A 20,841-nucleotide genomic window follows, 5' to 3' on the forward strand; every position below is an offset into this window, starting at 1 on the left:
GGTACGAGGGTTGATGAATTCATTTATTACCATTTTAGACTGATAAGGAAATATTAATATTAATATTCATTCATGATATGACTTATTTCAATGGGGTTATGTGAAGGTATTTGTGGAAACTGAGTGACTTAAGGGGCGATGATGCTGAGATGGTAAAGCGCATTTGTTTCTAATTTTTCCATTAAAAATACTTCTTAGATTACAAATATAATATAATTTAATACCGACTTTGTCTTGAGAAAAGTTATGAGACCTAAATTTACAGGAAAGTCGTAAGCTACAGTAATCGCAGGAATTAAACTTTGTGAAAATAATTATTACATGATTTTTATTTAAATCCGCCATTCTTATGATGCTGTTCTCTTTTGTAACAAGAAAATTGTACAATAAATACTCGAAACGTCATTTCCCCAAAAGTGTGAATACCTCTAGGCTATCTCAACAGCGGAAGTTATAAACATCTGGGTATCGCGAGTGTTAGACACCGGAAGAATGTTGATTTCTTCAGGTCTCGGGTGGAAAATGGGTGTTCGTTACCGAGAAGCACTGATACCAGTGATAGTACGGGCTCGGGTTATTTGAATTATGTATTCATGAATATTTTTTAAGGGAGAATAAAATGCCAAAGGTATTGTCAGTGTGACCTGGTATGCTTTCGTTGAGATGAGAACGAGGGCCATTGGAAGGTTGAAGTGCTGCGATAACTGTAATGGACACTCTTGGTAGCGTTGGAACCCTGTTCTTGGTCATTACGGTGCATCTCTTTCGTGATATCTTCGGAAATTTAGAGTTGTTTATTTTGTTGAAACTATTGCGATACTTTGGGAGATAAAGGTTTTTGGATTTTTTTGGTTTGAGCCATTCGCATTATTCAATTGAAAAGAGGAAGAGACGAAAATATAATTCAATTTCCACAGATTGTCCTTTTTTTCAAGTTTTTATTATCTGGCTTTATCGACAGATCTGTGAATTTATAAACAGAATTCATTCAAAAAGAAATCCGAGAGAGTTTGATGCAAAAATTAATCTCAATTCACCAAAATTCTCCCTTTACATTTAAATTTCTGTTAGTTGGGTTAGTTATTAAGTTTACCATGAAATCTCCATCATTTCAAACTGTGTGGGATAAGAATAGTTTAACGACCTTCGGTAGAGAGCGAAATTTTCCAGAGCAGTCCATTAGGCACGAACCAACCGCGCATTCTGTACTACGTGAGGTGCAGCAATTTTCCGTAGTGTAAGAAAATATTTTTAATTAGAAAAACGCATATAACAAACATGTTTCTATGATTACTCCTAACATCATCTCTCATCATCGATACAAATCCATCTTCAACCCTGAGCACTAGCTGTCAATATAAAGTCGTGAATTCAATTAATCAATTCTAATGGATCTCTCATTCTTCATGAGTTCGTCTTTGGGATCGAGACGTTTGATGTTTGCAATGCCGTATGAATAAAGACAAATCACCAGCTGCTCGCTCAACGTCCACCGACAGCATTGAATGGGCCGTATAGCTGTTTGTCATCGCGTTAATTAACATATTGGAATTTCCGTTAATTACAATGACGCAGTTTATTCATACATTAAAAAATAAATATTTAATTGGATGGCATTTAATATTTATCACGATTAATTAATTGCGATCTCTCCTCTCATATACTGCTGTATTTTTCCACCCAGCTGTAAAAATCTCCTGATATTACTTTAATTATATTTCAATGTTAATGGGGCGTTTATAAAGAGATACTTATTTTTTTTGTTTCAGAATTAATAACACCAACAACCCAAAAATATTAACTCCAAAGTACTACATCTGTGATCATCAAAATCTGTGATAACATCATCAACATTCCGAAGAACCATAACCCAAACTTTACCAAAATTCATCAGTCAATTCCGATAAACGGAAGCAACTCTGGCAACCGTGAGATGTACATCGACAAGTTTGAAATTCGAGGAACGACAGTCGAGCCCCCGGATATTACGAGATAGCAGAAACTTGATATCCAGAAATCCCAATCTACTCGAAAAGAATACCCGTCAATCAGCCCCAAGTAATCGACAAAATAATGGGACCAACGAGGTACCAGCATCACCCACAATCACACCTCCTGAATCCAGTAATACCGACCGGTTAGATGTGCCCACCAATGGCGTGACAGTGCCTCTGATTGATGAGCCAATAACCCCGCGAAAGCCACCCCAAGTCAAGCGCACCGACTCATTCATCAAGAAAATCATAAAATCCTCGAAAGAGAATCTCACCCTAAACTGCGAAAAGCTAATCAAGAACATTCAACGAAGAAGTCCTCGTCTGGTCAGGAGAAAGCAGGCATCGAGTGACAGCAGTGAAAGTCAGAAAAGTTCATTTGGTGAGGAGATCCCAGTGCCCCCACAGCGACACAAGCGCCCCCATAGGCGTCCCTTGGCACTCCCCAATCTTTTCAAATCAACGGAGTACTTGTTACCACCTGAAGAGTACTTTCCCCCTTCATATGAATCTAATGAAGTTCACATAAAGGCACTAACTCCCGAAGGACAACCATCACCAAATCCAGGCGAAAGCTCCCCAGTGCAAAGACTCCACTCGAGTTCTCCCCATTCCAAAAGATCAAGTTCACGTAGCATATCTGTGGAGGATGTAGACGAACTGATTCGATCTGAGACCAACTTTCAGCTGTTGGAGGAGCGAACCCATGTTTACAGAAAGCTCCGCCGAGAAATCGAACAAACACGACGTCTATCCGATGAAAGCTCTGACAATTTATCAAATGAAGTACCAATAAGACGCTCACAAAGTGTGAGAATAATAAAACGCAGTGTCAAGACTAAAATTACAAGAAATTTATCCAATCTTTCAACTTTAAAGAGAAATAAAATTAAACGTTCACCAACGCCAGAAGACTTGCCCTACCTCGGGTCATTAACTATCGCTGATAGCAATAAGAGGTCAAATAATAATCTTGTCTTGGTAAACGAATATAAAGTTAACGACAATATAACGTTAAACTCAATACAAACAGACTCGATTGAGCCACGCATCGAAAATTCCACGTACAGTGAAAAATGCAGAATTGCAAATTCAGTGAATACTTGTGCTTCTAATAATCGAAAGGAGGGAGAAACGTTGAAAAAGCAGGGTAATACTGTTGCTTGGCGCACTTTGGTATCGACGGAGGCGCCTGGTAGTGATACGACTGCAGTAACGAGATATCAGTTAAGTGACTACAATCGAGGAAAGGAGAGATACGGTGAAACTGAAAAAGTGGGAAACCGTTGGGATTTTGAGAGTATTAATTCAACTACTGGTGAACGTCAGTTGATTCATTTAAACGCAAACAAGCCGGATTATTATTTGCCCCATGATTTTGGAGACTATTCTAGGGTGTCGTGTGAAGTCGTGCGTGATAATTCCAAGAAGCTGACAAATTTTGATGGAAAAAGTGAAAGTGACAGGGTTGGGGGTAAAATTCATGTAGACAATCGGGTATTGATCAAGGGAAAGGGCTCAAAGGGCAAGAAAGCTCGATTGGGCTCGAAGCAACAGGTGAGAAGTGAACATCTGAAAATTACGAAAGACAACGACGACGGTGAACACGTTAATATGGGACTCTTCATCAAGATGATGCGCATTAGGGAAAAATTGATATTTGGATTCAGTGCATTTGCAATATTATTTACCCTTCTGCTTGTCATGGATTTGCAGATGGACTTGGGTTACAGTGGTCATCATTTAGTACTGAGTCATGGTAGAGTTAAAATGGGAGATGAACCCGATCGTGATACTGTTTACAACAATTTCCGTCGTAAGTTTCTTCAGAGAACAAATGGCAGTAGAGAGTTAACAGCCAGTGATAATTCAGTTGGTACCCAGAATACGAGAGATAGTGGGGGTTTACGGGATAGTCCAAGGACTGAAGTTAATGGTGCTAGTTCGAAAAATGAACAGGAGCATGATGATTTTGCCGATCTTGTTGATATGGTACTTAATGGTGATGGTATTGATACTGAAACTGGTGTTGTGAGAGTTAGTGGTGAGGATTACACGAATAATCCGACACTTGCGGAGGTACAGGGTGTCAAAGTGAGGTAAGTTATGCATGATAATCCGTAAACAGAATTTATTGCTTGTGTTGAAGAACCATAGTTTGAATGTTTCAGTCCAGAAAATTCAATGGTACCTTGTAACAATTCAGTCATCTTATAATTTACGTTTTTCTTTTATCTAAATATGTGCTAATGTAAATATTCAAGGTCTGAATATTTACATGTTTCAAATGCCGAACAACTTGGTCTAGTTAACTTGACGGTTGTTTCACCTCTTGTTGGCAAGCATTAGTCTTTCCGGATTGGATAAGCTTTATCACCACGTGAAGAACAGTTGCCGATAGTGCAAGCATGTAGGCGAAAATAACAATTGTACATGTTCAAAGAGGTAGATAATAAGCCACCGACTTTTGAATGTTTCGCACAGTATATGTATTATCAGTCGAAGATATATCGTCAAGATATTTCGCAACCAGCAGTTACACTCATTCATGCTATTCACCACTTTTATTGCATTTTATTTTACTAAATTAAAATCTAATGTAGTCATTCGTTCCGGGTATTGGCTTTTCAGTAAATATTTATGTACATTTTTACACCTGATTTTCCGTCTTACATTTGTTCCGATTACTTCAAGGTCTTTCAAGTGCATTTTTACAAATCTTTTTTCATTTGAATGACTATTGAATTTTCATTTCCAATATTTGCCTACGATATATGATTTGACTTGATTTGCATCTATATGACATGTTGAGCATTGAGCATTCGGTGTAGCTGAATCTACCACTGAACAAATTAATTTTTCCGGAGCTTTAACGACTGCCCACAAGAGCCAACGAAAGTCGCCTTGTTAATAATCCGGGTTATCTATGTGATCGACATAACTATCACTGAATCGTGAAATCATACCCTGTAAAAAATTCGATCTTCCTGGCGAACCAATCGTATGAGGATTCAACTCCGTTGTCAGTACACACCGACGATATTGAAAAATCATACTGAGCCATCACGTGTTACTCACCAATCCGGTGTTAATTCATCCGGTGGTAATTCAATACCAATCGATGTACCATCTGGTCCACATCAATTTTTTTCACTGCGCATTTCATCCCTTCAGGGGATACTCTTGATTTACAAATAACTGATTTATAGACTGAATTTGTACGTCAGTTTTTATGCAACGATAATCGTTGAATATTTTCGGATATCTATGTAATTAGTCAACGTTTCTCATTAAAGAATGGAATTTGTGGAGCGTTTCACATTCTTCTAGCGCCATAGGGAATGATTGGCTGGGGGGAGGTATTCCCAGGATGTATAACTGGAAAATTTTTACTGACAGAATCGATAGTCTAATCTGGAATTCGTTCACTCAGTCGTTGAGATGAATAATAATGAGACTGATTGCGCTCTGCGCCGTATTTGAATTTGCCACCTCAAATATGAACATTGAACATGTGGCGATTATGAAGTCCAATTTAATAAGTTTTACGTGTTGGGTTACACCGATTCAGAGGAACTTTACTTATGTATTTCTACTTTCGTAAATACCCAAATCTGCAATATATAATATTGAAATAGCAACAGATAATATTGGAAGCCGACAGCAATGTAAATGTACAATATTGGTCCACTTTACCATTAATCATTTTATTTAAATTCCTAGAATCGTGATTTTAAAAAATTCCTATTTAGACAAAAATGACAGACCACTATGTCTGATACCATATATGGATCGATTTCATGCTCCGCTATTTCGGTACTATTTCGAAGAGTTTGACATGAAATAAAATTAGATTTCTGTATTTTTAGAAAGTGGTAGTTGTTCAGTCATGTGACAATTGAACTTAGTGAATTTTCTATTTCTCCAAAATAACATAGTTTATTCGTGGTTTCCATTAGCACTGTTCCTATTCGCACATTTCGAAAAATCTTTCTGAATTTTGGAATTCCAGTTCAATTAGATTGATTATTATATTCTCTTTTTATCCATCTATCCACTCACATGTTCATTATCACGTGATTCATTCGCATATCATCTCCAGCACAGTGTCAGAAGAGGGGTCGGGGAGGGGTGGGTAGTCGGAGGGGAAGTAGAGCCCTTATAAATCCGCATTTAGTATGCCAATAATAGTTGGATTGATATAAATATTGGGGGATGATTAAAAAAGGTTTTTTCTTCAGTGAAAATCTATGCATATGAATATGTCAAATAATCCCACGAATCATTGATATTCCGGCAATTTCATTAAATTGCTGAATCACATTGCTTTCGATTGACTGAATGTGTATGTTTAATGTTCAGTAATTTGGATTTGCCATTGGGAGTTTTGCGTGCCAAACAGCAATACACACAGCGTTCAAATGAAATGGCTAATTTGATGCACAGTTGACTGCTGAGCCACAGGTCTCGATTCTTTTTTCATTGCTATTCAAGGCTCGATATTACTCATATTATGCCTCGTTTTTTTCATCGAACGAGAATTTGATTATCTGAAAATTGCCCAGTATGATTTATGATGTCTATTATTCAAATACAAATCATTTAACCGATGTTGGAGGAAATTGAAGCAATTCAAACCTGCATCGTGCATTCTTTTTAGAGCATATACGTTGGGAAAAAAATTATTTCTTTTGTTAAGGATCGATATTCTCCAAGTTTTTCAAATTTGAGATTTTTTTGGGTGAAATAATTTCAGATGAGGTTGATAATCATGGTTGGTTCATTATCCCACGTCATTTGTTGAATAATTTTTTAGTTCGACGTAGTTCTGATGTCTGGAAGTGCCTCTGGCTCTGCTGGAACTGACTAGCATGAAGATATGCTCTCCAATAGTGATTTTCTTCTGCTAGTCCTTGGAAAAATATATAAGAGATCATATATTCTTGACAAAAGTAAGTTTTCTCAGAGTAGGATTATTTTATTTTATCGACAGAAAGATAGGGAAGCATTGGGAATTCATAACTAAGGATGGGATCTGTTCACACATATAGAACGGTGAAGAGAAATTTACTCTTGCTCAGGTAATTTTACACCTTGATGTTAATTTATAGTATTCCGTGAAGGGAGAATATTCTGAGATCTATTTGCGTAAAGAATGAATTGATTAACCCTCCATCTGATTCAATGATCTTTCTGTAGAGGTGCACTATCTTCAAACAAAAGTGGTTTAATTATAGATGTCGGTTATGCATGGGCTATTTATAAACTGGAAATATGATTATGTGAAAATGGCGGAAAATTATATTGAATTTCTATTATTGAAAGCCGTCATTCTTTGAATATCTTATAAGCTCTCCATCAAATCTTAACCATTTAGGATTTTACGATAAGGTTATGACTACGATGACATCGTACTATTCTTCTCTTCTATTCAATTTGAAAATTCAAATGAATTTATCGCATACTCTATCGGGTGAACCATTTCGCTGATGATTAATTACAACCAGTGACAGAAGTGATCTCAAAATATTCGCATTTCAAGTAGTTTAATGACTGAAAATTTAAAATTTTATGGACCTATGTAAATCTTAGTCCAATTATTCTCTGAAAAAAATCAGGAAAATTCTGGTGACTTGTTGAATGTTGGAACAACAACCCAATTTCATTATTTCTCTTCCTCAAAGAACATTCGATGTTATGTTCCTCAAAATTAATCGTCCACTCTCCGTAAAATGTGATTTTTTTTTCCCAACAGTCAATTTTATATTTCAATGACATTCACTACAATCCCCACTGATCAGAATCATCCACAAATAGACAGTTCTAATCAGCGACAGATGCTTTCTCGAAATAATTGATTCTCGAGTAGCTTCTACAGTCCAACAAAGCTTAATGGTAATCACGCTAATGAGACTGTTAAAGCATCGTCATTCTCCGTAATGTCTATAGATATGATACCAAACAAGAAGGCCAGAATTTCTGTCGTTTAACTGGAGTAAACATACCATTGAATACCAGGCAACCGGATGTCTCATACGTCTAGGGACTGCGTTATCCCCATTGTTTCGAAATTCTCGGACTCACCAACAATGCTGTGGATATCCTATTTCAGGGGAATACGATGAATAGGAGTAGCACTCGGGGATGGGGATATGATGAGCCCGCGGCAGGATCGCGTGGGTCACAGTTGGATCTGGCTAGGGTTTTTGGGGCTGAAAGAGAAGGGGCTGGGGGGTGAGAGTGAAGATGGAAGGGGTCACGAGGTCGAACTACCCCAACGTAATGTTTGCACGGAAATAATTCACGAGACTTGGTCGCGTCGAGGTCAGGTAAACCTGAAGCGACGGCAATGGCTCAGCTTAAACTTATGTACACACGTAGTGCGATCTTGCTCTGGGTTAACTATCGTCATGGATCTTCAACAAATTAATTAGTTTGTCTCTGTAAACTCACCTGGAGTAATTCCAAAATTGTGTGGATGGTTTTTTTTTCTTTTCTTTTTGAATGGAAGCCTTGCTCTGGTCCTTCTGGAGGGTGAGGGAGATCTTTATTTGGCTCTTGGCACTCGACGGGAGGTTATTTTCATGCAGTTTGCTCGGGGGAAAAGACGATGGAAGCAATGGGGACCTTCAAACTTTACTCTCTCAGAAGTTTTGAAATTCTAGATATCTTAAATAGGTACAAGGCTGCAGGTGAGGTTAGAGATATCGGGGCGGGCGGTCGGGTTGTGATGATGATTGAGTAACATTTGCATTTCAATGATTTGGGAAAATGGTGGGGTGAAATAGATTCTCTCGTTTAGCAATTTCAAAGAAGTATTTTCACGTGTTTTCAACTCTCCACTTTGTTTTTTCTTTGAAAGTTCGCACTATTTGCGGTGAAAATATTTTAATCAATGATTAACAAAACGACTTATAGTTAAGTAATATATTGAGTATTGGAGTTTATATATCACATGGTTTATTAAAAATTAATTTAGGATCGGATTGAATAGGTCTTTGTATGATTTCGAAGTACGAAGTTTGGGGTATGGTGTGTATGCTCTGTTTTCTTGGGTCTAAACAGAAGTTCATGAATGGGACTACTGTCAATTTTTAATCATTCAAAATTACCCCATCTCCAATATTTAGACATTTGAGTCTTTGACTTCGCTTTGACGTTGCTCTCTTCTAGCTTTCGTTAACTGTTCAATTTTTTTTTTGCAAAGCCCAATTGATTTTTATTCTCTAGCGGAAAATTTATAAAATAGACCACTTATTTAATTTTCATCGAGTTGTGTTTGAATGACATAAAGTGCCGCGAGAGACAAACGTGGCTCCCAGCTTTCCATGGCGCTCTTGCGACACACATCGGTGGTATTTTTCACGCCGGCCAACCCGTTCGCCAACTCGTCGTCTCTGAAACTCGAAGTAGTTATAGAAGTGAAGCAAAAAAAAAATAAATCGAGCAAGAGTTTAAAAAAGAGATCTAGGGTCTACGCATGCGACAGTGCTGATCCGATACACCTCTGACTAGAGTCTCGTTTGAAAAGTGCTTCTACATTCTCATCGCTCGAATCCGATATTTCAATTCTCTTTTTTTCAACTGCAAGTGCAGCGCGATTGGAAAGTAGGAGAGAACGGAATTTCAAAGATATATGAAGAATTGTTGCAACGACTAAAGTTCAATGTAAAATCATACGTTTGTCGATGCAAATTGAATATCATTGAATTTTCAGTTCGAAATGATGATTTATTGTGAACTCATCGAATTAGTCAAACGTGTGGCGCATATTAATGATCAATCTACACTAATCACATAATATCAGAAGCGATTTTGCAAAACATTTTACCTTTGAAAATATATAATGGAAATATCAACAATTTTCCGACTTGAAATGGTAACGTAAAATGCAAATGAATTGAGGCTGAGATCCTCTCAATTTGCGGAAGTCTTCAAATTAATAGGATCATTTCCTGCGATAATTAAAAAAAAAGAAATGACCTTATACCGTTACTGTAACAGTAACCTATCGCTCATAGCGTCAGTCAACACTTGCATGACTTGAGAGTTGAAAAAAAAATTGATTTACATTATAGTAATTATCCACAAATTCTTCCTTCATGGAGTAACCCTCATTAATATGACATTATAACAGTACAAAAAATTTGCACATTGGAGTAACTCTCGGCTCTTCGTTCTACTCTCGTGGTGGTATTACCCTTGTGCGTGTACGTTTAGTACAGCGTGCACCAGCAGCACGCAATGTATGAAAATTGGGTCGACAGTTTCCTATGTAACGTGAAGTAAATGATGTAAGGTCAGTGAATTACAAGAACTTCTGACTCATGAATCATATTTTCGTGTGACTATTGTCGTGTTAATGCGGGACGGTTAATTTAATTGGTCTTTGCTTCTGTTGATTAATCCCGGTATATTGTTTTGCCGTGTACTTTTTAGGAATTCAGTTCATTATACGTCGACACGTGTTCTGAATTTTTCACGTATTTATGTGGAATCGTGCGTATTTATAATGCGTCGCGATACTGCAGAGAAAAATGACGGGAAAATAGGGAATACTCACGTGGGATAAATTGAATTTCGTTGACTGATGATATTATTTATTATTATTTATATTACGCGGGGGGGGGGGTGAAAATTTTGGGATGACATTTTGGGTGAGATTCCACTGCATATTCGATCAAAATTTCGTAAATTGATAAAAGTGCTGCTGCAAAATAAAAAATGGGAGATTTTTATAAGATTCGGTGGAGTTTTTCCCGATTGACCTGAAATTTTCAAATTTTATAGATTTTTCCGTCAATTGTGACTTTTCAGTAATAAAATTCCCTGAAATTTGATTAGACCGGAAAGTCAGAGAAATTTATGGATTGGAAAAGATTGGGATGTTAAAGTTTTTAACTGCAATAAGATGTTTTTCTACCGTATGAATCGTAAAACATCCTTGACAAACAAGTATTTTTTAATTGAATTACCTTTTGCCCTTTAATTACCTGTCGCACAATAAAATGTGCCACCATTTCCTAGGTAATTCTTGGCCAACTTTTCTCGCGGAGTGTATAATTAAGTCGAAACTATTGTATGAAATGCTTCGTAATAAAATATAATCTGAGTTTCAGTCAATCGTTGAACTCCAGTCCAGCGAAATAATTCACTTCGAATGAATGAATAAAAGATGACCTTTTTGTATTTCACATTTTCCGCAGATCCCTCAGTCTTTTATGCCTATTCACCGAGGAGTGATAATGTCAAACCCTATGGCACACATTCACTTGTATTTATTGACACTCCATATGTCGCTGACATAGTCAAGCGTGTAAAGAAATGGTACAATTATTTCCATTTGATGACCTGGACAGAGAAATGTTACTCTAATCGAGAGCCTTTGAAGTTGTATTGTACAAGTTCAACCATTGGCAATGACAACCACCGGAATTTCATTACAATCAAAGGAAAATCCACCGTTTCCCCTTCAAATCACGGGGATTTCCATAAGCATATGGTACAATGAACGTGAAAAGAATGGTCTCGACCCGGTTACCGTGACACCGTTCCTATATCATACACTCGGCCTTTGCTTTTTATCGGTCGACTGTACGTCAATCACTGCTGCTGTTGTCTATCGTAACAAACATTAATCTGATGAACATATTAAATTAAAGTAAAAGTCGCGTCCAAAAAATTTGATGAGATATTTTTATCAGGACTTGAACGAGATTGAGAGTTGAAATGGAAGGAAAATCTGACGATTTACTTCACGTAGTTCAAACTACGAAATTCTATTGCTATATGAAAGAACATGCATCCTACAAAATATATTCCGTAAAGTCTCCGACATATTTCCCTCACTATATTTTTTCTAAATAAAAATTCGACGGACAGATTACCGGAGGAGGAGACAGGGGGGTGTAATTTTTCCTAAATCTTTCTCTCCAGTTATTCATCCCTCCATTTTCCACAAATTTCACGAAGCCCCTGAATTATAAAAAAAAATTGAGATGACACCCCGATGATTTTGTAATCAAGAAATGAAATCGTACCAGAAACAGAGTATCCGCACAGTCGGTCATACCTTCCCCTACATACAAATGGAAATTTGAATTTCCACCTGATTTCCATATACTGGGAAGCATGCGAGATGATGGTATGTGTGGACAAGCCATTTCTGCGATGATATACACAACCGAAAGTATAGCACTCCATCCACCATTTGATATATTCGTACGTGTTTGATGCTATTGAGTATACAGAGGTACGGATTTACGCGATTTGGTAGATCCTAAACCTCAGTAGTGACTTGCCAACTGTGTACCATACGGTATATGACAGGTCAAGCGTGTATGTATGACGGGTATGATGTTTTGATTATGCACCAGACTAGGCCTCCACCTAATAGCTTGGCCATGCTGGAGGCTTTGGGGTAGGGGCCACTGGCAACTGGTCGATTGTGTAGGAAGTCAAAACCGATGTTTGAGTCCAAAGTGTGCAGTTCTCTCTAATGCTGAGGCAATGGTCAATTCGTGAGATATACCTACGATTTTCACTGTTAGTGAAATAGCCGCGTGTTACAATTAATCCCATATGCCCCAACGACGTTTCGACACTAGGATGGAATTGTAGCGATGACAATTGGAGCGACAGTGGATCAGTCTGTTGAGTAAATTTAAGGGACAACTGGGTAAAGTGGAGCGAGAGGTATGCCGAATATTCGAGGAGTGAATTGATTGATGAATATTCAGGGGAAAATTGCGTTCTTGATTGTTTCGGGATATTTCATCAATTTGTTGGGGACTGGGATTGCCCAAAGTAATTGGGGATGTCTTGACAATTGAAAGAATTGCTCGATACGGTTGGATAATCTTTGGGTTTTCGGTTTTAATTTTGATTGATTGAATTATCCGGGGAATAACGAGCCGTTTAGACGAAACGAAATTTTGGATTTAAAAAAACCTTGTGGAGGGAGAAAGGGGAGAAGAAATGACAATCAAGCACTTTTCAGGTCAAGTTTTGTTGGAAAAATTATAGTTGGGAGGGTAATTTTTGGGATAAAACTAACCTTCGTCCCTCGTTTCGCCTCCCAAGGTTTAATTTTTAACTAAAATTCCTTTCCGTGTAGTTAATGGGAATGAAATAGGACATCGAGTGTATTAAGAAAATTAAGAATACTATTGGAGCTCCCTTCGTAAATGTCTTGGTCGACGTGATCTTAATTAAGCCTTGATAATCTATTCAATGAAACATGAAAGTTTCTCACAGTCATTTATTAAATTTTGATAATATTGTTGATAACTATAATTTTTTTAGTCGTCAAAACGATGTATCGTTGAAGGAGTATTCATGCACGTAATCAGAACAGAGAGACAAATAAATGGAGCTAATGTGAGAATAATACAGACCGTTAAATTGCTTCTCACGATTGTCACAAGTCGAAACGTAATATCTTCCGATTGTCTATTGGATTGATTGTTCCCAGCCGATTGCGTAAGTGTGCGAACCCCCGGGATATTCTTGTGAAATATTTTAGCACGACAGATGACCTGTAGAAAGCAATGCGGAGGTTTATTGTTTGATAAATATGAGAAATTCAGAAGTGATTTTCACAGAGGAAAACATTCGATCAAGTGGATAGTATAAGTCTTATCTCCAGAAACAATACTTCTACATCAATAACATGACTGGATTGAGGAATCCTATCGATACGATTAAAAAAAAAGTCGAGAAGTATTTTTGCGATAAGATATTCAATAGACTTTTATTTATAAATTGGTAATTCATTGCTAAAGTAAATTTGAGTTCTCTCTGCTAACATAATTCTTTTCGAATCGGTTTATTTTTCAAATCTTCGCTCTCCATATCCCTGTCACCCCTATCACTTTTACATTCTCAATTAATGAACAGTTTTTCCTCGAAAAATAGTCTATTAAAACACAGAAAGTTTGCACCCACGAGAAAACATTAATTCGCATTTTCAAACCACTCTGACTCTCCTCTGAATAAAACCCTGTTTCTACAGATGTCTAGAAAAAATATCCGGATCTCGAAAAAAAAAAGAAATTCTGCAAAAAAAAAACAGCAGTAAAAACCCCTGGCTGTTTTATCCCCTATGCATCTGAGTTAGCTCACACTCTCAGCGACAAAGTTATGGCGTAGAGCACTCAAGTATCGTCGTTGATTTTCATGAAACAGAAACTTTACGAGTAATGTGTGAGGGTCACGAGGTAGCGTCTACCCCCTGCATATGAAATTATTATTCATACAGGTACACTTACCAATGAGAAGTGCACGTTTGCAATGTCCGGGGAGTATGTGTATATGGTAGGAAAGAAAGTGCGACCATTGGACGACGATGGAGTGTATACAGTTTGCATAAATATGACTTGAGTATCAAAGAGGTCAGCATTCAGCTCCATATTTTTCGTATTATTTTCGTTTCCACGTCTAATAGACTCATCAGAACGCAATTCATCAAGGGAAAATAGTTTTAAGTAAACCTCTTATTCTGAGAGTATTCAAAAAACTAAATTGACATTTTTATTAAGGGACCAGAAAATTACATTGAAAAAATGCTCGTCCGGTAATTCATGTAATAAAATGGAATGTTTTTCGATGCTACAAAAGAAAATTTAATTGAAATATTAAACGAATATTCTTAACTTTCCTTAATAAATTGAGAAATCAATGCAACGTTCAAAAATATTATGAAAACAATTGTGGTTCATTTTTTTGTCAACAAATAACTGCTTGTGATATATATTTTATGATGAGGTCAGTTAAAAACGTATTTGTGGATGCAAAAATTTCCTGGTATTTTGTAAAAATTCCCAGGCTGATAGAATATTTATATCGCATTCGCCTGAAGGCTTTGTTGTTGTCCAGTAATTTTCAGGCAACTCTCTCATCTCCACAGATAAAATTAAACGGTGAATTTCACTAACTACTTATTGAACTGCAATAACTAGTTAATGAAGAGATATACAATGCGAAACAATATCGCAACTATTTGCATCTCGATAATCGATCAGAGTCTCGTCTGTGAGGCATCGCAATATTCTACAATTTACTGGTGAATTACATTCATTTAAGAACTTGACAAACATTTATTGCAAAGTCAATAGATGATTGGTGGATAGAATTACAAAATCTTTACTGAAGGTTAATTAATTAGGTGTTACCCAAATTTACCCAATCACCTGTTGAAATGTACCCCATAATTTGATCTCTACATCCACTCAATTGGAAACACTATAAAAGATGAAAAACAATAGTGCAAACTATGAAAATCTCTTGTTCTATTTAATAGTTGTCATAACAATTGTGTGGATTTTTATTGGCTTTGAAAATTTCACACGATAACCCAGTTGTCGGATATTCGCCTGAGTAATTCTGAAGCCTTGTTTTTTGTCGCCTAATTGAAACCACTAATGACCTCTCCCCGCTCCCGGTATTTTTCACGGTGATCGCTGAATAAACTACTGAATTTATCGCCAAAATAAGTAGAGCGAAAATAAACGACGGAGAGATCCTGAGGCTATGGCAATACCTTTAATTTCACTAATTTAAGGCTCAAACATTAATTTTTCTCATTGACAGAAAAAAAAAATCTAGCAAAGTTTCGAATTACCTCCGGTGTAGTTGCAATAGCGGGGATATTCATATTGAAATTCGCCTGGCAGTCATTTCATCGTCCCAGTGTGAATAAAATGTTGTGACATAGTCACGTAGGTGGGTTATCTCACGGCTTCGGTATACACTTTGGAGAGCATGGAATATCCTGTGCTCTCGAATGCACTATGACCACTCGAGTTACGGTAGTTGACGCGTAATTTACGGTTTTACTCCAGGGTACTTCGTTTACACGAACTCGACACCGACAATAATTGCCTGACACTTCGTAATTCATCATAAATCACGTGGGGGACTGTTCGAAAAGCGATATAACTGCAATTTGTAAGTCATGTTCTTGAGATTTTTATGTAATGGATTAGTTAACTTTTCGTGTAGGTGAGGGGTTACGTGGGAATATTCTCGTGGTGTTGTTTGCTATACGTTTTTGCTTTTTTAATTTTCAATGAATTGTTTAAAATTTTTATCCGTATTTTTGGTGAGAAATTGCAGAAATTTTTCGGCGTTTGTTTCCACTGAAATTTTAGAAAATTTTATCTTTAAAAAACCAAATGTCTCATTAATTTTTCGCTTGAATGATCTGAAAATCAATTATTTCGTGACAATTGGACGGAAACTGAAAGGGAAATATTGAAAATTTATGTAATGTCTCTTTCTAAATATTAATTTCCTATTAATTTGCGAAATTTCTATACCATTAAAACCTCCAAATTTCATTACCATTTCCCTCGTGACAACTTCTACCCTATTAGAACATAATTTTTGACTCCATACTTTTTTCCTGTCTTTCGAATCTTATTGAGTCCTAAAAAGCGTAACAATAACCTCTGTCACATTGCTCTTCGAATTTATTAATATCATGACAGATCCGGAAGTTATCTCATCCATTGCCTCAATTATCTCAAAATTGCACTTGCATTTCATTGAATAAACCCCTAATAACTCATCTATGCCAGAATATCCGGTGTTTCATTACCCGCGAAACAGATGAATCTGTCAAGAGATCACGATCATCTCGTTACAATCTCTTCGTGAAAAAAAAAAATAATAAATTTGATTATACCCGCGGCATTTGAATGAATAATACTGGCACGTCGGCACGTAACATCCGTTTGAGGTGCCTCACTGGACATACCTGGCTGTACAACAACGGTACACTGACTGCCCCGTGCTGATAATTTTCATAAAACGTGGGGAAAGCCAGAAACGAAGTGAAAATAAATGCATTCACAGGGCATAATCGGTTTTCTCAATTGACGCTTTTGTATATCGTATAATCTTTGCGCGCGGTACATCAATTTTTCCGAGCTATTTGAGACACTCGATGGGGACTAGGGTAATGCGAAAATTTCAGAGGTGAGAGAATTGATAATTTTTGAGGGGGAAATTATTCCAGAATTTTTCGTTGACGGCAGTGACAAATATGGGGAAGTGAATGGAGGTGAACCCGTTCGGCGGGTTTTGGATTTTGTCGTTTAAATCGTAATTTGACATTACGTATATCGGTCGGGTTACCTTTAATTAACTGGAATTACCGAATTTATAAAAACGGAATATTCTTGATTGGAGTGATTTTTAAATTTGTTGTACCGGCAAAAAAATACTTCGAGTTTACTGAGGGAAATATTCAGTAAAAATTACGGAATCCAAGTTCGTTTACCGATTACAGAAGGATTTAGAAATATTTACGTGGTGGTGTCGTAATGTTTAACAGGAGAATGAGATTGAAAATACGGAACGCTCCAAAAAAAACATTTGAATACATTGTTGAATTTTCCATCGATTGAAATTCATAAATTATAGGGTCCTCAAGAGGAAAAGAAAATTTTTAATTATTGTATCGCAGTTTTATTCATATTTTTAATGGTAAAGTTTTTACATCACATGTCCACGCTTTCTGCTCGACATTCGGATTTTTACTGATCTTGTTTTTCACTCAAACTCGTCATATCAACTCAAGGATTGTCAACGCTGACAGTTGAAATAAGTTGTTGAAACTGACGTATATGATCCACTCCACTGCCAGTCAATATATATCAACGAAAATACAATTAATCGACATGGAAGCCCTCATAGTCAGGGAAAATTGACAAGCGCGACGCTTCAACCAGAATGTAGAATAAACGCTGCATTTCCATTCGCGTACACTCCGAGAATTATCGAATGTATTTTCCATATTTTCCCTGTAGTGCTTTCAGCCAACCCATCGCCTCCGCAAAAAAAAAATCTTCCGGCTTTATTTCTATTTCACGACAAACAATAAAGTTCTAAAAAAATTCATGGATTTGCAGATTCTCAACATCAATCTTTAGACAATTTAGTCGAGCCTCTAGTCTCCACGAGCCTTCAATTTTTCTAAACCCTCGTCTACATCAAAAAATGCCACGTGAATGCATAATGCAAGTTGTGCACTGTTGGCACATGACCGAGAAGAAATAAAAGAGGGCTCGATCGGGAGAATTTCAATGAGAATTATTACTTCGATTTTTTCCTTTGATGAGGGAGAAAATTCCTCCATAAATGGATTGAAATGTGCAAGAATTTTGCGAAAAATGTGCTTGAACCAAAGTATTGCTTTTGAAAATCCGTCATAAAGTGATAAATCGAGATAAGTCAACTTCCCCTTCGTAACTGAGTTATTGATCGATGATTCTATTTACATTCATTTAAATTGATCGTCATAAGTATCATCGGATTTATTGTAGCCGATGATTCAAAATTATGTCCATCTGGATTTTCCAAATTTATAATATTTTTCGCGGTAGTAATGAACCTATAATTTTCAATTGTTGTTGATTTTTAAAACAGAATGCACCATAGCCATTATCACCCAAAAAGCCTCATCCAAATGCCACAAAAAAATTCGGAATAAAATCTCATTTTATTACTCAATGACGTCGTATTCACGAGCGTAATCACCCCTCATCCGTGAGTCATCATATTTCCACCACTAATCCACAATTTACCGTGTAATAAATCATTAACCATCAACTATTATTCAACGGTATGTTGTTACCACTGTAAACCAACATCGGTAAAAAAAAAATAATGAATCATGTGAATTGTTGTCAATAGGAATAAACATTCCGGCTAATTCCACCGCATGTATCACGCGCAAGTATACACAAAAGATAATAAAGCCACATTTGTGCTCTATTTACCATCGTGGAGGATCGGTTGTGGGGAATTACACGTGGTTGTATTTCAGTAAATGATCACAGTCAACTCAAATACACATCCGATTGACAACGGATGCGGCCATTTATTAGCCCGGCTGTTTCTCATCGCATACCCATATCCGGATTTTCCGAAAAGCTAAATTCAGTATCGAATCCGATGGGAATATGATCAATACACGGGGGAATTCAATGTACGGAGAAATTGAAACTGGATTTTGAAATGAAATTAATTCGCTCGGTGTGAAAGGGCTATTTCTAGGTGAATTCACTCTGACCTTTTGAGTGTTAATTATAGAGTGAATTTTGGAGAATAAATTGCTAAGTCAATGCATTAGGATATTTTTTTACTGTACTAAAAAATTGTTCTGCACGGAAAGAAATTTTAGGTAAAAATTAGACCTCCAAAGGGCGAAACGAGGGACGAAGCTTAATTTTATCATAAAAATTGCCCTCCCAAGGCTCATTATTTCAACAAAACTTGACATTAAATCTCTAATTTTTATCTCAAATTTTTTTTCGTGTAGCATATTTACTTGGTAGGACCGAATGTGCGAAAATTTTCATTCGAAAATCCATTTTAAATTCTTATCAGAAGAATATTGGATTGGCAGAATGATATTTTTTCTGTGACTCCACAGGGAGAGAAATTTCATAACGAAATTCCATAGCAAAATGCGATAGAAAATTTCCCAACATCCAATTCCAGTTTATTGTCAGCATATTTATTACATTTAAAAACAATCTATTTACCACACGATGTTACTGGTGTTAAGTACCATTCCATCGATATATTCCAACGATTTGGCTCATCGAGAAATTCACCCCTGAGATATTATCAATATCTGAATTACAAGGTAGCTACATCATAAATATAAAAAGATAAAATTTTATCGATAAAAATCGACCTTTGTCTCTTTAAACTTTCTCCAACCGAGCTTAAATCACCCACTTGAGTCGCCGCGATAAGTTGATGCTCACTCGTTTGTATGAGTCGAAGGAATTCACAATGTCGCTGTGACAATACTCAACACCGAGATAACACGTCGAGTGGTGAAAATTGTCTCTCATTCCGTTACGTATCTCTATATACCCGAGGAAAAGGGCAACACGAGTACGAGCTGTGAGGAAATGATTTTCCCCTTGGGATGAAATTCCTCTCGGAGTGTCACAAATTCACAATGAGAGCTTCTATTCGAATGGGTGAATAAAAAATTTTCATGTAAAATTCCGGAAACCGAATTTTAAAAATGGAAAGTGAAATGGGGAGAAATTGAAGAGGGCATAGAATAGAATAGAGACTACCCTCCGCATCATTGATTATTCATAGGCTATTTCAGATTTCGTTTCCATAAAATGTAAGAAAGCCCATGATTGAATGGAAATAAGATTGTTAGTGCAGTACCAATATCACAACTCGATACAAATACTAGCCCCCATTATTTTTCAATAATTTTAAAGCCTCAAGGACATTTGTACAGCTGAATATACCATTGACGCTTGAAGAATCATTGGGTGTGTTTAATTTCCACGGCTGTCACCTAAATTAGCCACCGTAATCATTCCAATCTGGAGACTGGACGGATATCTGGTAACTGCTTGGTGAATAAAATATTTATTCGTAAGGAATTAGCAGCTGAATGTATATTGAATTGCCTGATGAAGGGGCGGTGGAGGTGTATGAGTTTTAAGGGATGATAAATTCATCGGAAATGAAGAAAACCCCCGTTAGTTTAATTGAGAGAGTAGCAGACCGGAGTTCTGGAGACGTGAGTTCCATTGCCACCGGAATAAATTCATTTTTCTTTCAAAAATTCATAAAAATTTATTTTTATGGTGGGAGAGTCGATACCCTACCATGGTAACAGTCTCGGATCCAAAATTAAGGGAATTAAAATTACCCTGAAAATTAAATAAGCATTTTGCATGATTTATCGACAATTCGTTCATTAATCTGATATTGTCCCGACGTCATGGAGCCTCAATTTAAGACTGGATGAAGTTATATAAAAAAGTTCGATCCTTATCTCAAATTAGCCGTCTGGTCT

The 20,841-nt window shown here is 36.8% G+C and overlaps 1 protein-coding gene across 1 annotated transcript in view; it reads left to right on the forward strand.

Moving 5' to 3' along the window:
• Positions 1-1,909: 1,909 nt before the first annotated feature.
• The window catches only part of LOC135171667 (extracellular serine/threonine protein CG31145), a 41,271-nt gene continuing 22,339 nt past the window's right edge, over positions 1,910-20,841 (forward strand). Inside the window, exon 1 of the mRNA XM_064138296.1 lies at positions 1,910-4,093. Coding sequence (XP_063994366.1) covers positions 3,609-4,093 — 485 coding nt within the window. The 5' untranslated portion in view covers positions 1,910-3,608. The remainder of the gene's footprint in view (positions 4,094-20,841) is intronic.

The sequence above is a fragment of the Diachasmimorpha longicaudata genome, chromosome 2, assembly GCF_034640455.1.
Source record: "Diachasmimorpha longicaudata isolate KC_UGA_2023 chromosome 2, iyDiaLong2, whole genome shotgun sequence".
Taxonomy (NCBI): domain Eukaryota; kingdom Metazoa; phylum Arthropoda; class Insecta; order Hymenoptera; family Braconidae; genus Diachasmimorpha; species Diachasmimorpha longicaudata.